Source organism: Myxocyprinus asiaticus, chromosome 39, assembly GCF_019703515.2.
Source record: "Myxocyprinus asiaticus isolate MX2 ecotype Aquarium Trade chromosome 39, UBuf_Myxa_2, whole genome shotgun sequence".
Classification (NCBI taxonomy): domain Eukaryota; kingdom Metazoa; phylum Chordata; class Actinopteri; order Cypriniformes; family Catostomidae; genus Myxocyprinus; species Myxocyprinus asiaticus.
The window spans coordinates 8566204-8592188 of record NC_059382.1 but is presented as its reverse complement, the minus strand read 5'-3'; the positions used below and the strand labels follow the sequence as shown (position 1 = coordinate 8592188).

At 38.3% G+C, this 25985-nt stretch overlaps 1 protein-coding gene across 1 annotated transcript in view; it reads left to right on the top strand.

The window, feature by feature from the left end:
- Nucleotides 1-10810: 10810 nt before the first annotated feature.
- LOC127430172 (neuronal tyrosine-phosphorylated phosphoinositide-3-kinase adapter 2-like) overlaps nucleotides 10811-25985 on the top strand; it is a 46792-nt gene continuing 31617 nt past the window's right edge. The window contains exons 1-2 of the mRNA XM_051679732.1: nucleotides 10811-11339; nucleotides 14704-14924. Of these exons, the coding sequence (XP_051535692.1) occupies nucleotides 14728-14924 (197 nt within the window). The 5' untranslated portion in view covers nucleotides 10811-11339; nucleotides 14704-14727. The remainder of the gene's footprint in view (nucleotides 11340-14703; nucleotides 14925-25985) is intronic.

The following is a 25985-nucleotide window of genomic DNA, read 5'->3' as shown; positions in this document are numbered from 1 at the left end:
ATTTATCCTTAGATTAACTAGTAAACTAAACCCAAACCTAACCCTGATTTTAATGGGAAAATTACAAGTTGGGAAGCATATTCAAGCGTATTCAAGGTTATTGACATATATCAGTTATTTGTATTGCATATATCAATATGGAACGAGTAACCAAATTTACAGACATACGGTTACTTTCTTAAAATAAAGTGTTGGATTTGGAAAATTTTGATGCCTGTATTCTATCGATTTCAAATTCTGTCGGTTGGTTGGTCTCTATGGGAATAAAAGTCGTACCTTTTTGTATGAGCCAAGTCGTACAATATCTTACAATTTCATCATCTCATAAAAATTATTACGAGCTGTCATGAATTCAGACAGAAATGTAACTACTACTTTGGCCACGGTCAATAAACAGTGCCAATAAAATAAAAAGAAAGAAACGGGAGAGAAAAGGATGTGTGGTTTGGTACCTTGGGAAGGAAGGTAGCATTGATCAATGTGATCGATGCTAAATCTAATCACAGTTTATATCCCTTAGTGCCAAGGGTGAGTTCAGGTCACCAGTCTATGATTTCATCATCTTAATAAATGAGCAGTGTGATGTCATTACAGTACTGAACCAGTTTGGGGTGCTGTCCTGAAAGAAGATAACTAAATCAATTGGGGAATTCGCTCTCACTCTCTCGTATACACAGAGAGAGTGAGAGAGATAATGTGTGTTAGGATAAACTATGCTGAAGCAGTGGGAGTGCTCTGACCATAAAATATTCATTACAGGGGCAGAATGGCTAAGGAACAGATATCTGGCCAGTCCAAGACATCAGCCACACTCACACTAATGCACACAGTTCACCTGTGAGCAAGAGGAAGGTTTGAATGGATTGAAAAAATTTCTCTCTTCATCCCTCCCTTTCTATCTATCTATCATTAGAAATGATGGACGACAAAGAATGAGATCATCTATATGGGAGGATGGATTGACTTTGCAATAGACCTCTGAGTGTGTTTGTATAATACATTTCAGAATTGAAAGTCTGTGACCTTAACAAACAATTCAATGTGAAACAATAGAAAGTGTGCAGCAACTGGTTTGTTTATTTGGCCTGCATGTAATGGTATTCAGCAGGAAATTACTTTGTTAAAGAATAGTGTGCGTTCGTGTAGCCGCAGTCTCTATATATAAAAACGTTAATTCAGGGTTTTCTCTCACCCAATCAGTCATTCAGAGCAGAAAGATTTAAAGTGTGTTGATAAGGGCCTAAAATAGCCTAATCCTTCTCTGTCCTGGAGCTTCACTCCTTCTCCTGCTGTACCAGCCAGAGGACAAACCTACACATCCTCCCTTTAGAAGGGATTAAGACTCACAGGCTATTTCAGGAGCTGAATAATTTGTGTGAGATTCATACACATTACTCCTGTAATGTAAACACTCACCAGCATGAGCTGAGGAACATGGGAGATGTGTTCACAGAATATGGCATAAAAAAAAGGGATTTGCAGTTATGAGGATAAGAAAATAGAAGAAATGGAATGATCAGTGATTCCTCCCATTGACCCCAAACATTCATGATTTAAGGGGATAGTTCACCCAAGATGAAAATTCTATCATCATTTACTCACCCTTATGTTGTTCCAAATCCATATGGCTTTCTTCTTTGGTGAAGTGCTAAAGGAAATGTTAGGCAGAATATTTGCCTCAGTAACCATTAACTTTCATTGCATCCTTTTTCCTTACAATGAAAGTGAATGGTGACTGAGGCTAACAATCTTTCCTAATATCTTTTGCATTCCATGAAAAGAAAAAAAAGAAAAAGTCAAATAGGTTTGAAAACCTAAAAGCGTCCATATTTTTTGACGGTGCATGATCTGGGTATTTGTTGTACACTTCTTTTTGTTGCATTTTAAGTGTACACATACTACTCGCACTACTAACAATACAAAATGGTGTAGAACAGAGTAGAGGTGTGCGGTTTGGGATGCACCTTCTATAAATGATAGAAAGAAACATTGGTAATTTTTGCATGTACGCTAGAGAAAGTGCATTTCCCAAACCTGCACTTAACACGCGACACACTTTTAAGTGCTTCTTAAGAGTTGTTGTCCATTGTGAACTGCAGAAATCTAACCGTATGTCGCTCATTCATAGATTTGTGCATAACTTTATAAATACTTGTAATTTAGCTCGCTGAGAAATGTTCGAAGTTATTTTCTTAAATAATCAAACTAATTAACTACATAATTAAATACATAGTTTTGTAAATATTTTTGTGCTGAAGAACTACAATTTTTGTGCTACGATCTACTGTTTTTACCGAATCACTGCTTTGTTCATCAAATGTGCATTTGCAATGTTTCATTTATTATCTGTGAGTCGACCATTGGTGTGCAAGCTTCTAGGGTCTGTGAAGACTATATAAAATGTATAAAGAGGTTAAGGTGTTGGGGCCTGGGTAGCTCAGTGAGTATTGACACTGACTACCACCCCTGGAGTCGCGAGTTCAAATCCAGGGTGTGCTGAGTGACTCCAGCCAGGTCTCCTAAGCAACCAAATTGGCCCGATTGTTAGGGAGGGTAGAATCACATGGGGTAACCTCCTCGTGGTCACAATGAGTGGTTCTCAGTTGCTGTGAGTCTCCACGGTGTCATGCACAGCGAGCCACGTGATAAGATGCGCGGATTGACTGTCTCAGAAGTGGAGGCAACTGCGACTTGTCCTCCACCACCCGGACTGAGGTGAGTAACCGTGCCACCACGAGGACCTAGTAAGTAGTGAGAACTGGGCATGCCAAATTGAGAAGAAAAGAGGTTAAAGGCCTATTTCATGTGCACAATACGGCAGTGGAAGCACTAACATAGGGTAAATGTACAAACATTAACTGATTATGCGGAGATCTGTGCTTTGCGCCCCAAACTGATCATCAATGCATAACAATGTGCATGTGACAGCACCCTTCGGTGTCAGAAAGGAAGATGAGAGTTTGTAAAGGAAAGGAATGTGGGAAGATGCGCAAAGATAGACAATTTCCCCGTAGATATAGCATAACATTGATATCATTCCTTCTGAATTTAATAGTATATCATGCGGACACTTTGTACCAACTCGTGCAAAAAGGTAGGCCTATAGTTTATTGATTTAGGCCTAATACATTTTTCATTCATTTATTTATTATTTTCTTTTTTGTAATATATTATTTTATTTTATTTGATCGTTTTCTTGTTTCTGCTTATTTCTTTTCAAATTGAAAAACAAACTATCAAAACGTACACGGCCGTTCTCTCTACCTGTAGCTTTGATCTTCAGCAGTCAACACCCGATCGCATTTCACCACCTACTGGTGAAAACGAATAGCACCAGGTTGAGATTGTGCATCGTTACTCTGCAGTTGCCGGATGTGGAAGTTTGAATTTCCAACCGAATTTAAACCACTGAATTTGAGGAAATAAATTTTGTTAAACGAAATATAACGGGCAAAATTTTACCTGTCAAAAAATCTATATGTTATTTTCAAATGAACTGAATATTTTGGAAATTAACTTTGGAAGGTGAATATTTATTGTTTCATTTTTAATAATGAAATTAGTTAGGACCTGGGTAGCTCAGAAAATTGCTGATGCAATGGAGTCCACTGCATGAAACTTGACTTAAAACTTGACACAATTGTTCAACTCTGTAGAACTCTTCTGTTTTAAAATATTCTGCTTTTTAGAATATTTTTGCTGTTCAAAAGATAATACCTTAAACCTCAGCTTTGGAATAGGTGAGATTTCAGTGTTTTTAGATGAAAGCTTTGACCTAGCAACATCAATGCTGTTGATTTTATCATTAATTTCTGTTCATTTTATGATTTTTTGGTCATTAATGTTCGAAATGTTGCTTTTGTTTTATGCACTTAAAATGAACTTTATGTCTCAGTGTTCTGAATTATAAACTTTGGCCATGCACTGTCATTGATGTTAGATTTAATGTTTATTTCATTCATGTTATGTTTAATGCACTTTTTAAAAAATGTCATAAGGAGCTCTTTTTGTTAATGAAGAATGGAATACATTTTCTTCCTCTTTGTGCTTTTATGTTAAAATGATTATCCTATTTAAATGCAAGTGACAGGAGGAGGTGTTGGTACAATTTACAGTGAAGTTTTTGGTGTTACACAGAGGACAGGATATAAGTTTAAGTCTTTAGAACTAATAATGCTTAATATGATGCCGTCAGATAAATAAAAAATCTCTGTTGTCTTTTGTCCTTGCTACAGTATATAGATCACCTGTGCCGTATTCTGGTTTTAGATCAGATCTAGTAGTTACTGTGGATAGAGCTTTAATTGTTGGTGATTTCAACATTCACATAGATAATGAAAATGACACATTGGGTTTAGCATTTATCGATATTGTCAACTCTCTTGGAGTCAGAGAAAATGTGACAGGACCAACTCATCGCCTTAATCATACGCTAGATTTAATTCTGTCATTTGGAGTTGATGTTGATACTATAGAAATTCTGCCGCAGAGCAATTACATTTCAGATCATTACCTCCTCTCTTGTATGCTGCGATCAGCTAATGTCACTCGATTTACACCACGCTATCGTTCTGGTAGAACTATTCTTTCGACCACTAAAGATAGATTCAGAATAGGTTTGCAGCAGTATACCGGTTTCACGGTACACCACGGTATGAAAATTTATGGTTTTCATACCATGTACATTTGCTTATCAACGGTATGGAGAAAAAAAATGCAACCGGACAGATAATCTCACCTGCGCATCTCCTTTCCTCCTCGACTGCCTGTCAGACTCGCCAGCTTGCACCACACACACACATGCAGCGGAGAACATGTCAGAGAGAAGCGAGGCAAAGGGGTCTGACATAAGTAAGTGTGTGTGTGAGTTAAAGCATTGTTTCTCCACTGGTGGGTCGTGACCCAAAAGTGGGTCGCAGGTCTATTTGGACTGGGTCGCAGACAGCAGGGAAAGAACAATGCCATGGTTCTCCCATTGAAGATATTTCGGCGGCCGCCCAAGTGATAGCCTATTTAGGACTGCCGAGGCAGATTTATTGATAATCTCGCAATCAGCTAAAGGCTTCTCATCTGCACTTTCGCACGAGTGTAACGGAACCAGCTCGCGATCATGATCTGCTCTTGTCTCTGGCACACGTGTGCAACAACCGGGATTCCCTCGATATTGCGGAGCACAGACCTCAAAACTGATGTGACCAATTTCAATTCTAGTTTTTTGGATGGCCAGAAATTTCCTTCTACTCAATTCCGACAAAACAGAGGTACTAATTATTGGACCACAAACCTCTAAAAATAAGCCGCTAAAATATAATTTGTCTCTCGATAGATGTACTGTTACATCATCTTATACAGAGAAGAACTTGGGTTTTATATTTGATACCAAGCTTTCCTTTGAAAATCAAATTTCTAATGTGTATAGAACAGCATTCGTCCACCTCAGAAATGTTGCTAAGTTATGACACATGCTGTCTGTTGCAGAGGCCGAAAAAATAATACATGCGTTCATGACCTCAAGACTAGATTAATGTAATGCATTACTGGGAGGATCTCCTGCAAGTTGAGCTGCCAATACAATGTTCGGGATGCAGACACACTCACTCAGTTTAAGTCTAGACTAAAGACTTATCTATTCAGCCAGGCATACACCTAATTTATCCATCAACTCACAATTAGGCTGCTTTAGTTAGGTCTGCCGGAACCAGAAACATTGATCATAATCTATAACTCTGCAATAAATTGAATGGCATCTACGATAATATTTTTATGCTGTGATGCTAAATAGATAAATTCTATAGTGGAAGACCATAATTATTAGATGAGACATGTAGAGAAGTGAGATGTTTTATCACATTTGAAATTAACTATATTATGATTTTCCTCTTTCCTGCATTTTTCCTGCCTGCAATGAACTTTCTTTTGAGTCTTTGCAGATTGTGCAAGTCTTCCCTTAAGGGAAAAAATGTGATCTGGAAAACAGGACGTTAATTCAGTATCAATTACATTTATTTGTACTGTGCTTTTAATAATACATACTGTTTTATAGCTGCTTTACAAAGAACATTGAACTTTTATGTACAAAGTTTACAATGTATGTCCAAATAAATATGTTTATTTGTATTGCATGTAGTTCTTTTTGTACGATACAGTTTATTGTGTGGCTGCTAAGACATCGTTATTTCGTACACAATAACAATCAATTAAATCTATCAACAGGATCAGTTGTTCAGTCAACACTAAAACATTTAATTTAGGTTATAGCATTTAGATACTGACATTATGTACGTAAACTAACACTTATAAAGCTAGATTGAGCTTACTACACATTCATCTCCTGCTAAATAATTGTATTTTATCAGAAAAACGGCAGCATGACAGTCTCATCGTCTGCGTCCTGTAATACACAAGCATCCTGCTGCCTGGACCTCCCCTGTATCTACAGTAAGTACATAATCTCGGTACAACAAACTCTTCAGGTTCTGACAAGACTCAAAATATGCTTTAAAATAAACAGAATTATCTACAGTTCTCAAAACATGTCCAACTTTACAGCTGTGAAGGCGCTAATAGGCTACAGAGCTTTTCAGGTTAGTCTGCTCAGGTTCTTCCATTGATGGATAAAGACTCAACAAAATAACTAAAATGCTTCTATTTGCAATATTTGGCCATCTTTCTGAAACCCATAATCATTAACAGATAGGTGAGGAAGAACAATATCACCTCACTATAATTCTGTGATCATTTTTTCACGTTCTGTCATTTTTAATGCTGTGTTAGTACATAACATAACGACTGTTTACGCTTAACTGGATGTTCTGCCCACATCTCCCACAAAGCGTCATGGGACTCAGGAATATTGTGGATAACTTTACACAGAAAAGGTTTGTAAGTAATTTTATCACACTAAAATAATGTTTATGTCTTGTGGCTATACTTTTGTAACAGTGACAGTGACTGAGTCAGACTGACTCAAACGCTGACAGCAAACCCTGTCCAGCATTGTGAAAATTATCAAAAGGCCAGTCAAAGCTCAGGTCAAACATGAAGTTTTAGTTAATGGCCACTAGAGACAGTGCAGTCCGTTTTATTCAGTCTTCATTACATAAAGAAGAAACCAATCATTGGCCATTCTCAGGATTTGGGATGATTAGTTAGTCACTATATTTGTTTATTTATATGACTCCTTTAGAAGCCAAGGCCAGTGCATAGGCATCATTGCTTTTTCAAATCATTCTTTTGAATGTGTTTATGCCTGTGCCTCTTCAGTAAGTCTCTATGGAATATTCTTGTATGACATGTACAGGAAGCGCTATTATTCTAAAGAACTGAAGTAAAGTTTAGAAGTGTTGAATGCGCTTCTTTAAACATCTATTTTTTTAAATTTGCATGTGTGTGTGTGTGTTCAGTTCATGCACTTCAGGTTAAGGGGGGTTATGCTGTCATTGGGGGCAAGGAGTGATTGATGGCCGAAATCCCCCAGACAGACATTCAGCCCATACACAGAAACACATACACAGAAAGAACGAGAGAGACTCTTTAAGGAATATTCCGGGTTCAATTCAAGTTAAGCTCAATTGACAGCATTTGTGGCAAAATGTTGATTACCACAAAAATTATTTTTGAATCGTCCCTCCTTTTCTTAAAAAAAAAAAAAAAGAAGCAAAAATCGAGGTTACAGTGAGGCACTTGTAAGTGAATGGGGCCAATTTTTGAAGGGCTTAAATGCAGAAATGTGAAGCTTATAATTTTATAAAAGCACTTACATTCATTCTTCTGTTAAAACTCATGTATTATTTGAGCTGTAAAGTTGTTTAAATTTAAATTCATTTTTACAGTCGTTTTAGGGTTTTTTGACATTACATCATCAAGTTGTAAAATTGGATATAACTGTAAAGGTTAGTAAGTGATTTTATCACGCTAAAATCATGTTTACATGCATATTGTTTATGTCATGTGGCTATACCTTTGAAAAGTTTAAAAATTAGCCCCCATTCTCTTACATTGTAAGTGCCACACTGTGACCTCGAGTTTTGCTCTTTTTATGAAAAAGGAGGGGCAAGTCAAAATACATTTTTGTGGTAATCAATATTATGCTACAAATGCTGTCGATTGACAATTGTATTGAACCCAGAATATTCTTTAAAGACAAGAAAGGAAAGGAAAAGAGAATAGAGGAGGCTGAAAAACAGGAGGAGGAATGAAGAGGCAAGGAAAAGGAACGGATTATAATATGTCTCTCTGGAATACTTGATTCTGATATGTCAATCGTGGCATTCTGCAGTCAAATATTTTTGTGTTATGACCACTTTTGTATAATGTGCTTCCTCCTAAATGTAAAATTGATAATTGTCCCAGGCACCGGTTTCCTACATAGCTGTGACAGTTTCATGTCTCTCATATGATGTCTCGTAATCAATACGTCATGTCCATTTATGTGTTAATTGGTATATTCGGTATGCAGTATACATTTATTCGTTAAGTAGCCGTGTAATAAGCAGTATAATGCACAGTCAGCCAGTCATGAATAGCTAAATTAACCCTTTTAGAGTGATACAACCCCCTCCGCTTTGATTCAGGGTCCTGTTCACCATGTCAGGGTTTTTGAGATAATGACCAACTGACTGTTCATTATCCCCTACATATTCTATTGCATTGTTGTTTTCACTGGAAGTGTGTGTGTGTCCTTCTGTCTGAGTCAGCAAAGAAGTTAATGAGGTGGAGAAAAAAAACAGTGAAGCTGCTGTTTAGCTAGTTAACTATACACTTACATACACATACTGTATACTCCAAAACACATGAATACACAAATCTGACTGCCTGTTGAGTGTTTTCGCAGCAGACAGCGCAGTTGCCCTGGTGATAACATCGTATGGACAGAGGTCATGCCCTCAAGAGAGGATCATCACACAAACACACACACACCCACACACACAGCCACACACTTCACCCACTCATGCTCTCTCCTGCAGTCTGAGTCAACGAAGCTATTGGCTTGACTGTTAAAGGAATGAAAATTCTGCCATCATTTACTCACCATCATGTTGTTCCATGGAACACTAAAGGAGTCTCCATTCACTTTCACTATGTCTTTTTTTCTGTACAATAAAAGTGAATGCTGACTGTGGTTGTCAGTCCCTAACATTCTGCCCATTGGTGGCTGTTGCCTACTGTTTTCAAAAGTAGGGAAGCACAGACTATTGTTTTTAGTTTCTGTAATGATACTCCAAAAAAGCTGCTCAAACTACGACAACAGTGAAATGTCTTTAAGAAAACAAAATAAGCTCAAAACTGTTTTTTGCAACAAAATAGGCTTAATATCCCATTATGACAGCTAAAATAAATGTGTTATTTCAAACTGCAAATAACTGAGCGAATATCTCCGAACCACTGGACACTCTGCGCTCGACAGTGGCACTTTTACATTTCATACGTTGATAATCATGTACATCACCATTTCAATTACTGGCTGTCTTTTGCAAAGTCCCCTTCATTTGCGAGCTCGACCAATCATCATCTGTGATACATTGATTGAAAGCCAAATGTCTAACAAACAATCAGATGCAGATCTAATGCAAGCAGTGCTCATGAAGCTTCCATAGACTCTCAAAAAACCATGGCATCCGGGCGTAACCCAAATTGATGTGTAGAGTGGCGTAACTTGGATCTTACGGGCCCCAGTGCAAAGAACCTGTCGGGCCTCTTCCTTGGGGGGCTTCGGTCATTTTACATCGCCCGTCAGGCCTGCAGTCGTTTTTATGGTTGCTTTTGGTTGACTGTTGTGGGCCCCCTCTCACCCCAGGCCCTAGGGTGGCTGCCCACCCTGCCCTCCCTGTGCTTACTCCCCTGTTTAGAGACTCTCGTCCAATAAACATCAATCTATTGAACCATTAGTTTGAATGGTACAGGTACTGTATCTGCCACAGACTCCCATTGAAGCAAGGCTTTAATAGTGTTCTATGGGCAGTGTCTCCTGACTTCTATAGACATATTCATGTAGAAAAAAACTTATTTCATTTCTTAAATGAACAGGGTAAGAGCGATGTGTGATATTTTACATATTTATTCACTAAAATACATGTCATTTATAAATATATTTTATTTGTACATATACAAATCTCCTCATTGCCATATTTCTTATGAAATTTTAAGGAAAACTGTGCTTCCAGTGTAGTCTTAAAGAATCGCCACTGGTTCTGCCTAATGTTTTCTTTTGTGCTCCACAGAAGAAAGAAAATCATACAGCTTTGGAACAACATGAGGGTGAGTAAATGATGACAGAACTAACCCTGTAGCATTTTACACAATATATTGCCAAAGTGTACTTATAGTACAAAACTGAAAATAAAATAAGGTGAAGTAAAGAAGACAAATAAGAATATCTCTTTCTTTCTCTCTCTTTCAGAACCATGGACAGCTCTAAGTGAGTAGCACCATGGGTAAGAGACATTAGGGTTGAGGGAAAAGAAGGAGAGAGAGAGAGAGAGAGAGAGAGAGAGAGAGAGAGAGAGAGAGAGAGAGAGAGAGAGAGCGAGCATGACAGATCACCAGGGACATAGAACGAGTAAGCAGTGAGTGTTGGGAAAAGCTTGAGGGAAGGAGATCAGTGAGCAAAAATGAGAGAGAGAAGGTAAAGAGGGCAGAGAGAGAGAAAAGAAGGAGAGGGAATAGAAGACAAGACAGATGCTGTAGCTGGTCTCTTTGCCAACTGCTCATGACGCCTGAGCTGTGTTCAGCACTGCGTGTGTGTGACGTGCACGAGGGGTGTGTGTGTTTGTGTGTGTGTGAGACGGCAGCCGCGGTGGCAGCAGGGGAGGACAGATCAGAGCGATTGTAGGGCATGATGCATTTAGCTGCCTAACGTCGCTGTGCGCACACCGCAGCCAGCTGAAAGAGAACACGCTCGTACTACACGCATCCATACGCATTCACACGCATCCCACCCCACACACACCACGCGTGTGTGGGGACAGCGCAGATGAAGAGGTGTGGATCTTTCCAGAAGTGTGTGCTAAGGCAGGGGACAGCTTTGGTGGCCATAGCCCAGCAAAAGCAGTCGTAGGTGGGGAAGGGTCGGACAGCCGACCACCTCCTAGGGCTGAAGATATTCTTTTTCATCAAGCCTCTGGAATTCCAAAGATGGACATCTTCCTCTCATCCTTCACCCTTCTTTTCCTCACATCAGTGTGTGCTTCCTCTGAGGTGCGTCGCTGTCGCCGGGCTTGTTTGTCAGCCGTGTGTGTGAGCCCAAGTGTGTCCGAGGGGGGATTTGACAACGTACGGTGTTGAGAAACACACATTTAACACACCTGGAGATCAGCTGTACTTGGAGATTCACCGACACTGTGAGTAAGAACCTGTTCTTGCAATGTTCTTGTTTCCAGATTAAAAAAATAAATAAAATTGGTCTCGTTTTCATCCCTTCTTTTTCCTTCTACGGTCATCTTCATCATTTCTTCATCATCCATATGAAGGGAAGTGTCAAACTGAAGATCATCTCTAGTCAAGGGTTCAAGGGTTTTGGGATGCAAATCAGCACATTTAGGAAATTACCCACAAACACCTTCAGATTAATTCAAGATTCAAGCTATTGATTGTCATTGTACAAACGAGATCCATTTTACCATATTTATTTTTTCTCCCAAAGTGTTTAGATGAAATGAATTGGGATACTATGAGTAGGACTCTCTTCTTCTGAGCGTAATCATGTGTGTGTCCATCTGACATCAATGTTCTTGTTTCTAGACAAATAATTTTTTTTTTTGTCTTGTTTCCATTTTTTGGCTTTCTCTTTCTATGGTCGTCTTCAGTTTCTCATCTTCCATATAAAGGAAAATGTCACACTGAGCATCATCTCAAGCGAAGGGTTCAAGGGTTTGGGATCCAAATCAGCACATTTCAGAAATTACCCATCTACACCATCAGATTCATTCAAGATTCAAGCTATTGATTGTGATGGTACAGATACGGGATCCATCTTTACATCTTTTTTCAAAGAGTTTATATGAGGGGGCCTGGGTAGCTCAGCAAGTAAAGACACTGACTACCATATCTGGAGTTGCTAGTTCGAATCCAGGGCGTGCTGAGTGACTCCAGTCAGGCTTCCTAAGCAACCAATTGGCCCAGTTGCTAGGGTGGGTAGAGTCACATTGGGTTAACCTCCTCGTGGTCACTATAATAAGTGGTTCTCGCTCTCAGTGGGGCGTGTGGTGAGTCGTGCGTGGATGTCGCGGAGAATAGCGTGAGCCTCCACACCCTCTAGGTCTCCGCGGTAACGTGCTCAACAAGCCACGTGATAAGATGCACGTTTGAGCATGTGTCGGAGTGTGAGAATCCCTTCATCTGTTTGGTTGGTGGTGGTGTACTTGAACTTTTTTGATGACTGTTCTGTTTGAATCATTCTTTACGTGGATCCATGGTTCTTGATTTACTCATGCTGGGTTATTTTATGTATGTGTGTCTTTAAATGGTTTAAAGGTTATTTCTATGCCGCTATGATGAATTGGAGCTATTAATGTGGAAACGATGAATTACAGGGCAATGGAATGAAAAAGGAAGTTGAACTCCACTCACCAGGAACCACTGATGTGGTTTTGTAGTCTCTCTCTGACCTATTTTATGTGTGTGCAGAGCACAAGGAATATGGCATCTTGCCACCTCATCATTCTAAAGAGTGATACAACACTTTGAATTTGATGTGATATTAAAACAGCTACAATCACACAAAGCACACAAAGGATGGGAAAATGTAAATGTTATCCATCTGCAGCAAAGATGCACTGAGTAGAGGGAAGGAAGATCATGTTTCATGCTTTAGGCATTACATCAGATACACACACACGCACACACACACACACACACACACACACACACATGGTTGGGATATCACGCCTGCCAGTGTAAAGCGGAACTAATGCATCTTCAGCACGGAATTAGGTTCCCAGCTTCCTGCGTTATGTCAGCACACTAGGACACTGTTGCTTGGAAACCCACAGCTCTCTCTCTCCTTGCGTTCCATTTATAGAATACAGCTGTGTGTTCGTGTGCGTGTACGTGTGTGTGTGTGTGAGCATCTTTGGGCATGTGCAGATGTGAGTGTGTGTGGATGTGTGTGTGAGAATGTCTGCGGCCATTTGTCTAAATGTGTGTGTGCAGGTGTGTGTGTAGTAAATATGTTAAATAAAGGAAAGGGAGATGAGTAGTAGAGGGATTATGACAAAGGAAGTGATGGGGAGAGATATGTGAGTCTATATTAAGAGATGCTGAATAATACAACATGAACAATGGCCTTTCTGACATCTTCACATTGTAGCTAAAATAAACTTTTGGCACACTTTCTCCTTCACACACATACATTTTGTCATGCCCATGAAGCACACTTGTCTTGAATAGAGTGCAATATTCTGGTTCCGGAAGTGAAAACCACATAATTTTTTTTCCATACACTAAATTATTTTTAACGATAACTAATAAACCTTTGAAGACAGACCTCCTGTAAGGTCTGAGGTTGTTTATCTATGGTATATACTTCTGTTCAAGCCATCAGACCATGTTATATTTTTTTGTTAGCGTGATTACTTGCAGAATTCAGGGTGAAGGACTACGCTACCATGATCCTGGAGAGAAAGATCCATCAATCACAGAGTCACAGTCACCAAAGTGTGCCAAACAAGCTCTGCAGCGACCACCCGCGTCCATGACACAATCATGTTGGTCTCCTTACACTCTCAAAATACACATTTATTTGTATATTATATCTGAATATTTTGCAATAAAATTAAAATATACTGTTTCTATACTTATGATCAACAACTTCAATTAGTACCTTTAGATGTGTCCCAATCACACACGTCTGCACACTTCTGCTTCATTTTGTAGCGTAAGTAGTGCGTGTAGTGTTGTTTAGACTGAAAGCACAACATGAAGTGTACTACGAGTACCTGGATGATGTACTTCTTTAACCGTCAAAACAGAGTGTGGAATGTTGGACACTTTGTGCACTAAGCGCTCGAGGCTTACAGTACGTAGTGGAATGGGTGGAGTTACCTGAAAAAGAGGGCGGGCATTATTTAACTTTATGGAAGTATAAAAACCAATGGACTACTTATAGTAGTATCTGCATTTTAAGATGGGAAAGTTGAAAGTATTTTATCATCAAACAAATTACATACTTATTACACAGTTTTCTGCATGGGGACCTCACAATGTAAGTGATTTAAGGTTTGATTGTCCATGTGGGAACATTTGTTCCCAATAAAGATAGCAATACCTGACCCACACACAAACACAAAATTAAAGAACATACCGAGAATTATCCAGATGCTACAGCCATTTGCATGTTATGCTAGGTTACTGACTGCTCTTTCTTGTCTTGCCTTGTGTGTGTGTGCCGAATACAGAGTATTTATGCATATGTGTGTAAGTGTGTGTGTTAAACATGAAGCTGCTTGCCCTCTCCCAGCAGTGAATCATGCTCTTCTGTGTTATAGGATCAGATATTCCCCTGAGAACACATGCCATTGTGTGTGTGTGTGTGTGTGTGTGTGTGTGTGTGTGTGTGCATGTGTGTGTGTGCGTATGTGCGTGTGTATAATTCCCACCTGTACTTCCAAAGTGCATTGGTTTTTTTTTTTAAAGCACAGGCCCTCAAGAGGACATTATGACATTGTGTGTGAGACACTCAGCTCTCTCTCTTACTCTCCCTCTTAGGCAGTCTCTCTGCTCTGGTGAAGGATGGATCCTAGCGAAGACGAGTGCACACGTTTCCTGCAGTATGTGGAGGACAACGGTCTGAGGGCTTATGACGAGCTGGTCATCCAGAATGCCTCTGACATTGCCCGAGAGAGCGATCGCATCCGCAACCACACGCACTGGACATACCTACAGGAGAAAAACCAGAAGAAGAGACGGCAAGAAGAGGCTATCAAGAGGTACAGATACACACACAAAAAAAGCATGGCTTAAGACCAGATTATGCAAATGTGAACATTGCACATAATTAAACTAAGGCAGGCATCACTTGCATTTGTATTATTATTGCTCATTTCAGGGTTATGGATTTAAACAAACCTCTTAAATTTTGTGCATTACTCATCCCACACATGCTACATTAAATCATGAGGCTTTTGTAAGTACTTTTCTTATGGTTTTTGCCTGGCAGATGATAGAATGGAAAAATCCCACAGACTTGCATTGAAGGAGGGCACCCAAGCCATATCCAGGGATGAGAATATCATAGTGACATGTGGGTGGGCCAGTAAGCAACCGCCATGAACGCCCTAGCAAGGCCCTAGCAACCACCAACCACCAACCACCCTGATCACCCTTACAATTAAATAGCAATGCTCTAAGAACCACTCAGAACACCTTTGCAACTGCTAAACAACATCCTAGCAACCACCCACAACACCCAAGCTTCGCACCACTCAAAATCTAGCTTTATATAGCTCTATAGCCAGTTGTGCTCTTTAACATTTGGGAGGTTAGTTGTGTGCAGAGAGAGAGAGAGAGAGAGAGAGAGAGAGAGAGAGAGAGAGAGATAAAGGTCACTGATCCTGATCTCTAAAAGTCAATGAGGAAATAGCTGGGCATTAGAGAGACAAACACAGAGTGAATGAAAACCTTAGGCCATTATAGCGTGTGTTTTTGAGTGAGAGAGAGCAAGGGAGAGAGAGAGTAATGTAGAGCAGACATTTCTGCCAATCTCATTGATGGGAGACACGAAAGGATGCTCTGATTTATCTAATGGCTTGTATGTGACCTGAAGTATGTGAATTTGTGTGTCTGTGTGTAATGGTATATTTGAGCATTTCCATTCTGCTTAATTGCTATTTTGATTTCTATGTAGCTACATTTTAATCCAGACCAAAAACACCCTAAAAACAACTTTACACAACATATACAACACATTTAACTTCAGTAATGTGACATACTTGTGACTGAAACAGAATATACATTGAGGAATTATGTCGGGCGGGACTTGATTTTATCCTTCGGTAATTTAGCGCAACAGTGCTCAATTACTTTCTCAGCCATCCTGGTTCTGGAAATATTTTCCCATAATTTTTTTCTACAGGTATTTCATAAAAGATTCAACCTTCATAAAAGAGTTCTATGCCATGAACCAATCCAACCAGCTCCAAGGAGAATTACATTACAAACATTTATTTTTGGCAAAAAAGTATTTGAAAAAGACAAAAATACAAGACCATGTACAAACGTTTTTAATGAGGGATTGAACTACAATCCCATGAAGCATTACTCATGATGTAATCAAATTAAAAACAATGGATTGATTTAAAGTTGTTTATTATAAGGATCAATATGTTTAAAGTATATCACAAAATATTAAAATATATACAAATACTGTATATAAGTAGTTTGAGATAGGGATACTCGATTTCATCAATCACAGCGGTACACAGTCTCTGCTGGGCTCCTTTGCCGCAGTTTGTTTGCCGCAATTCTCTGATTGGTGGATTTTACCAGTCATTACATGGGTAATGTAGTTCTTCACCAGGAATTCCTCTATTAAACATGATTTTGTATAAAAAAAAAAAAGCTGAAATAACACAGAATGATGGCTTCAACAGGAGGAAATTCCACTGATTAACAACCTCGAAGCTGACGGTAGGTCAGTCTTTTAAGGTTTGTTATTTATCGTTAAGAATAATTTCCCCTACGGAAAAATGGGATTTTTACTTCGAGAAACAGACCCTATTGATTAGATCATGAAAAGTGGGCAATGATATTATTGATTAATATTATTTTTCCCCACCCAAATGTTCCTGGTAACATTAGCTGAAAGGCAGAAGTCATTTTAGAGGCAAAGCAAGTCATTCGATTTTGAATAAATATTATGATTTTTTTTCATAACATCTAAAAATCGTATGATTTATTTTTTAATTATTAGAAAAACATGCACTGATAAATTGTGCACATTTATTTATAAAGTAAAATGGGCAGTTTTCAAAGGTGGCAGTTTGCATTGTTCCTAATTCCATGAAATCCATCAAATCACACACACACACACACACACACACACACATACACATGCACATACACACACAGTCATTTGCTTTATTTCTTCTCCTTTCTATAATTAATTTCAATTATCTTCATCCACAGATACACTCACCAGCCTCTTCTTCTTTTTAACATTTTTCTGTATCATCCACTTGTCCTCCCAATCCCCTCATCTTTCTCTCCCTCTGCCCCTTTAACCCCACAAATCCTCCCCCTTTCACCCTGTAATTGAACCTAAGCAGATCTTTCCTCCTTTTAAGCATCTCTCTCTCTCTCTGAGTGTTGGGACACTCATCTTGAGACACTCTTACCGCAGTAATGGGGCTTGAGTGGGGTCTTCTTCATGGGAAGTGAAGTGCAACAATTGCACACACACACACACACACACACACACACACACACACACACACACACAGTGTCACTGAGTCCATCAGTGGGTTTGTCTCTCTCCTGTGAGGTCTTTTAGTGAGATTAAACAATCAGGATTACAGATTACAGATGATATTTCATTAATATAAACTCATGAACTAAGACAGAGAGGATCAGCACACACACACACACACACTCCCAAACAAAAACATTGACTGTGGGAGGAGCTAAGTCACACCTCCTTAGCCCAGAGAGAGAGAAAAACGGGGTCTGTCACCATGGAGACAGAGGGGTGAGTTTCTATGGCAACAGTGGGCTTGGTCCTCGTCTCCCTCTCGTTGATAAATTTAGACTGCTCCCCCCTGAGGGCACATGCATACACACTTCCTCAAAACACACAACAAAAGACTGATTTGCGTGTGTCATTCATTGTCTTTTACACACACACACACACACACACACATATTGAAAAAGCAATGCAAGGCCACACAACCAATAGAACAAATTGAAAATCTGCATTCGATGACCTTCAAGGATTTACTCAGTGCCACAAATCCTGTTACAATACACACAAATCTAACCTTTTAGATTTGTGTTTGTGTGTGTTTGTGTATTCATGAGGCTTAAAACAAATGTGAATAAAATCAGATTGGGTCTGAATCTGAATTTTTAGGTACAAAAAACAAATGTTCATCTATTGTGACATATGCGCATGCTTTTCTATATAGAAGAATGTGAACATATTAGATAGGACCACAGGCAAATAATGTATGTGTTTTGTGTGTTATATTTGTCTATAAATCTTGATTGGATATAGAGTTTCGGGCTATCTAATTCATCATTCCATCAAAGATCTACACGAGAACACACACACGTCAACCATACTGCATTATACACACTGGCAAATAAGCCAGAAAACAAACAAACTTTCATTCTTGTGGTGTTTGTGCAGGTAGTGTGTACAGTATGTGTGTGGGTTAGGGTTAGTTAGTTAGTGTGCATACTTGGACGTGTACTATATATCATTGCTGTGTAACACAGAGAGGGGGTGAACTGTCTGACAGCCTTTCAGAAATTAATGTTAATTCAAGCTAAATAAATTGGCTAGTATTAGTTTTGACATGGTTGCCATGGCAGCAGCCAGAAACTCAAAAGCAATTTCATCTCCAAAGCAAACTGCAGTTAAAAGTATTGTGTATGCTTATGCTAACATAAACAGTGTCACTGCGGCCTAAATATAAACAACAACTGCAAAATGGAATGGCAACCAAAATAGAGAAGAACTTTTCTTAAAGGAACAGTTCACCCAAAAATTGAAGATTCTGTCATCATTTACTTACTGTCATGTAATTCCAAACCCATATGGCTTGTTGTCGTCCATGAAACACATAAGAAGATGTTAGGCAGAATGACAGCTTAAATTACCATTCACTTTCATTGCATCTTTTATTTCTTCCATATAATAAAAGTGAATAGTGACTGAGTGTATCACTCTGCCTAACATTTCCTTTTGTGTTCAAGTGAAGAAAGAAAGTCATACAGGTTTGGAACAACATGAAGATGAGTAAATGACAGAAAGGAAAACCCCCAGAGAGCTATTTCTAGAAGAAAACACAAGACAAGAAAAACGAAAATGAGGTGAAAGGGTCAAAAAAGGAATGGAAAAGCACAGAAAAAACACTGCAGGATATACATCAGAGAGAGGGATGAAGGGATGAGAGGTTGATATATTAGAGAAGGGCGGATGGGTGTGAACTGCTGGATAGGCAGAGACAGAAGTTTATTTACTGAGCTCTGATCAATAAAGACAGATATAACACATCAGCACTGCGCGCATACACACACACACACACACACACACACACATTTTCTATCATGACTTTCTACCCACGACTTTCCATTGACTTCAATTGTTTTTATACTGAGCAAATTATATTTTCTGTCCCCTGCTCCTATACCTACCCTTAAACCTAACCCTCAAAAAAATCGTTTTTCTCATTAAGACCTTATTTAGTATGTTTATTAAGGGGATAGTTCACCCAAAAATGAAAATTCTCTCATCATTTTCTCACCTTCATGCCATCCCAGATGTGTAACACTTTCTTTCTGCTGAACTTAAATTATGATTTTTAAAAGAATGTCTCAGCTCTGTTTGTCCATTTAATGCAAATTAGTGGCAGCCAGAACTTTAAAGCTCCAAAAAGTACATAAAGGCAGCATAAAAGTAATCCATATGACTCCAGTGGTTAAATCCATGTCTTCAGAAGAGATATGATAGGTGTGGGTTAGAAACAGATTAATAGTTAAGTCCCTTTTTACTTTAAATCCTCCTCCCTGCCCATTAGGTTTCAATATGCCTGAGGAATGTGAATCGGCAAAAACAAAAGAAGAAGAATGTGGAAGAAAAAGTGAAAGTGGACATTTATAGTAAAAAAAGGACTTAAATATTGACCTGTTTCTCACCCACACATATCATATCGCTTCTGAAGACATGGATTTTACCACTAGAGTCATATGGATCACTTTTATTCTTCCTTTATATTCTTTTTTGAGCTTTTAAGTTCTGGCCACCATTCACTTGCATTAAATGGATCAACAGAGCTGAGATATTTTTCTAAAAAATCTTTGTTTGTGTTCAGCAGATGAAAGGAAGTCATACACATCTGGGATGGCATGAGGGTGAGTAAATGATGGGAGAATTTTTGAAATGTGAACTATCCCTTTAAGCTCTTTTCCAGCTATCACTCACAATATAGCTGATGCTAATTATAAACACTACATACTAACACCAACCCAAACCCAAACATAATACATTTTTTTTTTTTTTTGTGTGATAAAAACAACATTAATTTATTTATTAATTGTTTTTATAAATGAGATTGTCACCCCATGTCCTGAAAGGTCAGGTTTTGTCAGACTTGGCTCACTGCTGGGGGCAAATTTGTCTCCAAACTATAACTTTGCACATACACCTGGATCAGTCGCACCGGGATTTCACAGAAACACCTCAACACATCTCTCTGCGTCTACTGAGATTACAGGGAGTGTGTGTTTGAAACAAAGATTTTAGTACAAAACTGTCAATACGGCATTGGATCTGCGTGTTAAAATTTGTGTCCATAGTAGCATGCTAAATCAATATATGCTCTGTGTATATAGTATACAGACATATCTCATCATTGCTAACTGCGTCCATTAAATCCATTAGCTCAGAAAATCCAAGCGTTGTCCCACTAACCACTATTCTCATGACCTTTAACCCTTAACACACACAACCAGCTACTAAGACACTGATATGTCACCCCACCACAGTCCAGATAAACACTGCTAAATGCAGGGTTTTCACCTTTTTTGACCAATGAACTTCCATGAATTTCCATGACTTTTCCATGACCTTTCCAGGGGATTGTGATTGCTAGATACAGATTTTATTTTTTAAATAATTTTAATTCAGACTGATGTGAGAACCGACTAATTCATTGAAAAGAACTGACTCAAAAGAATGATTCACTGACAAATTGGACATCACTACAACTTGCAAAGAAAGTTTTACTTTACACAAGAGCAATATCTAGCTGATGAAATATTTTAGAGCAGAGAAAATTTAGAAGAATAAATATTAAAGGGGTCACGAGGAATGAAATTTTCCTTGACCTTTTAACAAATAAGAGTTCACTATACTACAAAAACATCCTGTAATTTTCAGAACTCAAAGCTTCCTCCTCACTACAAAAAGAGCATTTGTTGAAACCAAGCTGCTAAAACGACTCATTCTCTACTTCCTTCATATTGTGATGTCACACTGTGGTAGACATTTGCATCTGACCACCCCCACAAAAACACATTAGAGCCTACTTTATCTTATCACTTCCACAGTAGTGGTGAGCAGTGAAAGAGAGCAGGTCAGTCATGAGCAGAGAGACAATCATAACAGTGGCCATTTACTGTTAATTCTTAAAGGAGCATCAGCACCAAAACCGAGCATTTCTGACAGAGGGTCAGCTTGAGGGTGGTATTTGAGCATGCTTTACAAATATATCACTGTTTTCTGTGCAAAAAAATTTACTATAATGAACCTCAAGGAACATATTAAAATAATAAAAAAGGCATGTCATGACCCCTTTTACTATAGAAATTTCCATTATTTTCAAAGCCTGGAAAACACAGATTTATAATTCCCTAATATTTCTAGGTTTTGCATGACCATGGGAACACTGTATATACAAGACATGACATTTCTGTAAAGAACTCGCCATTGTACTCCTGAAAACCCTAACCTGTGGTTCCTTATCTGCTATTGCGAGTGTGGTGTTTCTTAAAGGGATAGTTCACCCAAAAAATAAAATTCTCTCATCATTTGCTCACCCTTATGCCATCCCAGATGTGTATGATTTTCTTTCTTCTGCAGAACTAAATTATGATTTTTATAAGAATATCTCAGCTCTGTAGGTCCATACAATGCAAGTGAATGGGTGCCAAAATGTCTATGCTCCAAAAAGCACATAAAGACATTATAAAAGCAACCCATACGACTCCAGTGTTTTAATCCATATTTTCAGAAGTGATATGATAGGTGTGGGTGAGAAACAGATCAAAATTTAAGGTCTTTTTTGATAGAAATTCTTCTCCCTGCCCAGTACGGGGCAGTATGCACAAAGAATGTGAATCACCAAAAACACAAAAAGAAGAATGTGAAAGTGTAAGTTAAAGTGGATTGACTGAGCAGGGAGGAGAATTTATAGTGAAAAAGGACTTAAATATAAATATTGACCTGTTTCTCACCCACACCAATCACATTGCTTCTGAAGAAATTTATTTAACCACTGAAGTTTTATGAATTACATTTTTGCTGACTTATGTGATTTTTGGAGCTTTAACATTTTGGCACCCATTTCTTTTGCATTGTATGGACCTACAGAGCTGATATATTCCTCTACAAATCTTCATTTGTGTTCAGCAGAAGAAAGAAAGTCATACACATCTGGGATGGCAAAAGGGTGAGTAAATGATGAGAGAATTTTTATTTTTGGGTGAACTAATCCTTTAAATATAGTAGACACTACACTTCTAGTGTGCTAGTGTGAACTTCCACCAGGCCTTTCTGTGAGGTGATCGAGACACCATAATGAATTAGTAACTGAAACAATAGCATACAATATTCTTCTGTGAATAAAGAAGGAATGTGGAAGCTTTTAAGAGAGGGAGGGGAGGAATGACAACATTCCTCTCTTCAGTCCTTCTGAAATATGAAATAGCAACAGAGAATGGAGTGATTGAAGGAGAGATAAAGACAAGACAAGAGAAAATGAAGGTGAAACATCTCGGCTTACATATATATTTGCTTGTGATTTAGTGTTTCGTCCAAAGCCTCTTTTCAATTTCCTGTCATGGCCAGTACAATTTGTATTGCTTCATTACATTAATCAACATTGGAGAGTATATGAGTAGGTTGAATACAGGTAAAGGGGGACAACTGGTAAAGTTTTTGTATTTAATATTTCTTTCTTTTCCCCTCAGTATAGTGTAGAGGAGATGAATTTAAAAGCCATTAATATTATTAAAAATCCATTTGCCATCATATTTTAGATTAATACCAATTACAACTTATGAGAAAGTGTCCCACTTTACCTATACTGACCCTATAGAAGAGAGACTAATAAGAAACAGATACAAAGAGAGAATTTTTACTCAGAAAATGGGAGGATAAGAAGAGAAAGGAAATCCATTAAAAAGGAATGTTACTAAAATTACTGGCCACTCAGAATGACGTGAAGTGTGAACACTAAAAGGGAGGGAAAAAACTGCAGACGATACAAAAAAGACAAGATAGATGACAAGATATATGGATGAAAGGATGGAAAGAGCGAGAAATGGAGAGGATGTGAGGATGCAGAAAGATGAGGGACATTGGTGCAGTGAGTTTGGCAGACAGCAAACCAGACGCTCAATCATTCTTTACGAACATCCCTCCACTCTGATTACACACCCACAATGTGTGTGTGTGTGTGTGTGTGTGTGTGAATGGTTACTTAAAGCCAACGTGAGTAAATCCTGTCTGCCCCTTAGCATGATTAGTTTTCCTCAGAGAGAGAGATTGAGAGACAGCAATTGAACTGACTGCCTCCTTCTCTCTCCATCTCTTTCTTTCTCTCTCCCTCTCTATTGCACTCATGAACAGGCAGATGAAACTAACTCAATTTTTCTCTGCTATTCAGTGCAAAAATCATCCTAAAATCCAGGCAAATTGCTCTGAATTGAATTACACACAAATTACTCTCAGGCAAGACAGATTCATGAAGTTATGAGGGAATGGATAGATGGATGAAAGGATGAAGTGAATTTGTTTGTCCTCTGTAACATTCCTGCACATCAGACATGGAATAAATAATAAAAAATGAAACCTGTATATTAGAAGCTGTTTAGAATTAAATAATCCCTACAGGAATTCGGCATCCAGGCAGGAAAAAAGGTGTAAATCATCTCTCACAAGATTATACTAGTCCTAGACAAGGTATTTACAGTCCTGCACAGAATGTCCTTCAAATACAAGGCCTACCTTGGTATATAGTATAGCATAGCATAGCACAATATATTGAAAGATAACACTGTAGCATAATATAGTATAGTATTAAAAAGTATAGTGCAGCGTAAAATAGCACACTGCAGCACAATATATTATAGTGTAGTACAGTGTATTGTAGTGTAGTATATATAGCTACATTTAAGCTACTTTTTTTTTTTCAACCAGATGCACAGAGCATACTATCACAGACAAAGCATCTAAAAGTCTTCACATGATACTTATCTAAATCATAGTACAATATAGTACAATGCAGTATACAAGTATACAGTATGGTACAATATGAAATGTGTGCATGTAAAAAAAACCTGTAAATTCATATTTATACATGCAACCTATACAAACCCATGTGTCCAAAATGAAGAATCAGTATTTTTACATTTCATTTTTCATATTTATACTACTACCTCTACAAATCCATACCCATTTGAACAATTACCTTTCCTTTTTTTCCTGTATAAAAACTCGTACACAAACTATTCATCTTGTCCTGTAATTCTGTGTCTAGTTGTTATATTTCTGTACAAGAAGCTTATGATCAGAGGCCAAATTTCTTATGTTTGTGCGAGCACATCTAGGCAATAACAATGTAATATCTGATGGTATCAGATGGTAATACCATTGTACTTTGAAATACATTTACCATATTTATGTACCATTCTGTATTTTCATGGTGCTTCAAAGTACTTCAAATAATACCATGGTACTACTATGGTACGTCACTGTATGATTAACTTATTCATATACCATTGCCAAAACATGGTGCCACCAGGTAATGCTACATGTCCAAAAAACATGGTAATGCCATGGTACTTTTTTTAATGTGTTTTCGTGTAGATTACTGAATGTTTTGATACACGTTTGGTGGTAAAATATCTTTACCTGCAGAAGTCGCTCACAAGCTGCTCACGTGTTGAACTTAATAAAGACCTTCTTCATCACTGGCAAACGACAGAACGCATTTGCAGGTTTGTTTTCCTTTGATTGTAGATCCACTGCAACCAGCGTTATCTTTATTTTCCGTATTTTAAAATATTCTGTGCCAAGTGAGAGCGCGCACCAAATGATTCAGCAGCGCACGTGAGCTTTCTGAGTCATTCAGATTGAATCGCGAACCGTTACAGACTACTTTGCTATCACATTCGACCAATTCATTGTAAAGAACCGACTCAGATGAACGATTCATTTGAGTCTTAAATCTTTATTTCAGCTTTATTGCCAGGTATGCTTACACATACAAGGAATTTGTCTTGGTGACAGAAGCTTCCAGTGCACAACAATACAATACAGCAACAAGACAGAAATAATGATGAAAAATAATTAAAAAAAAGAAAAGAAAAAGAAAAAATAGAATAGAAAACTTAATAGAAAATAAAGTATATATAGAATACACAATAAGAAAAAAATAATAAAAATATTTATATATATATATATATATATATATATATATATATATATATATATATATATATATACATACACACACACACACACACACACGCACGCACGCACGCACGCACGCACGCACACACACACACACACACAGTGTAAATACAAATCTGTTATATACAGAGCAAGAGAATGTATGGCAGAAGAGGTATGGTATGTTGGATAATATAAAAAGACTAAGCTGTGAATTGCACATAGTTATTGCTCAATGGGGCAGTTTTAACTGATCATGAGATGGATAGCCTGAGGGAAAAAACTATTCTTGTGCCTGACAGTTCTGGTGCTCAGAGCTCTGTAGCGTCTGCCAGAAGGCAACAGTTCAAAAAGGTAGTGGGCAGGGTGAGTGTGGTCCAGAGTGATTTTTCCAGCCTTTTTCCTCACTCTGGAAGTGTATAGTTCTTGAAGGGTGGGCAGAGGGCAACCAATAATCCTCTGTCCTTTGTAGTCTTCTGATATCCGATTTCGTAGCTGCACCCAACTAGACAGATACTAGACAAGTACAACCTCTGTTGGGCCTTTTTCACAAACTGGCAATAGTTAACACCAGGTGCACGCATGATGTAGCAGT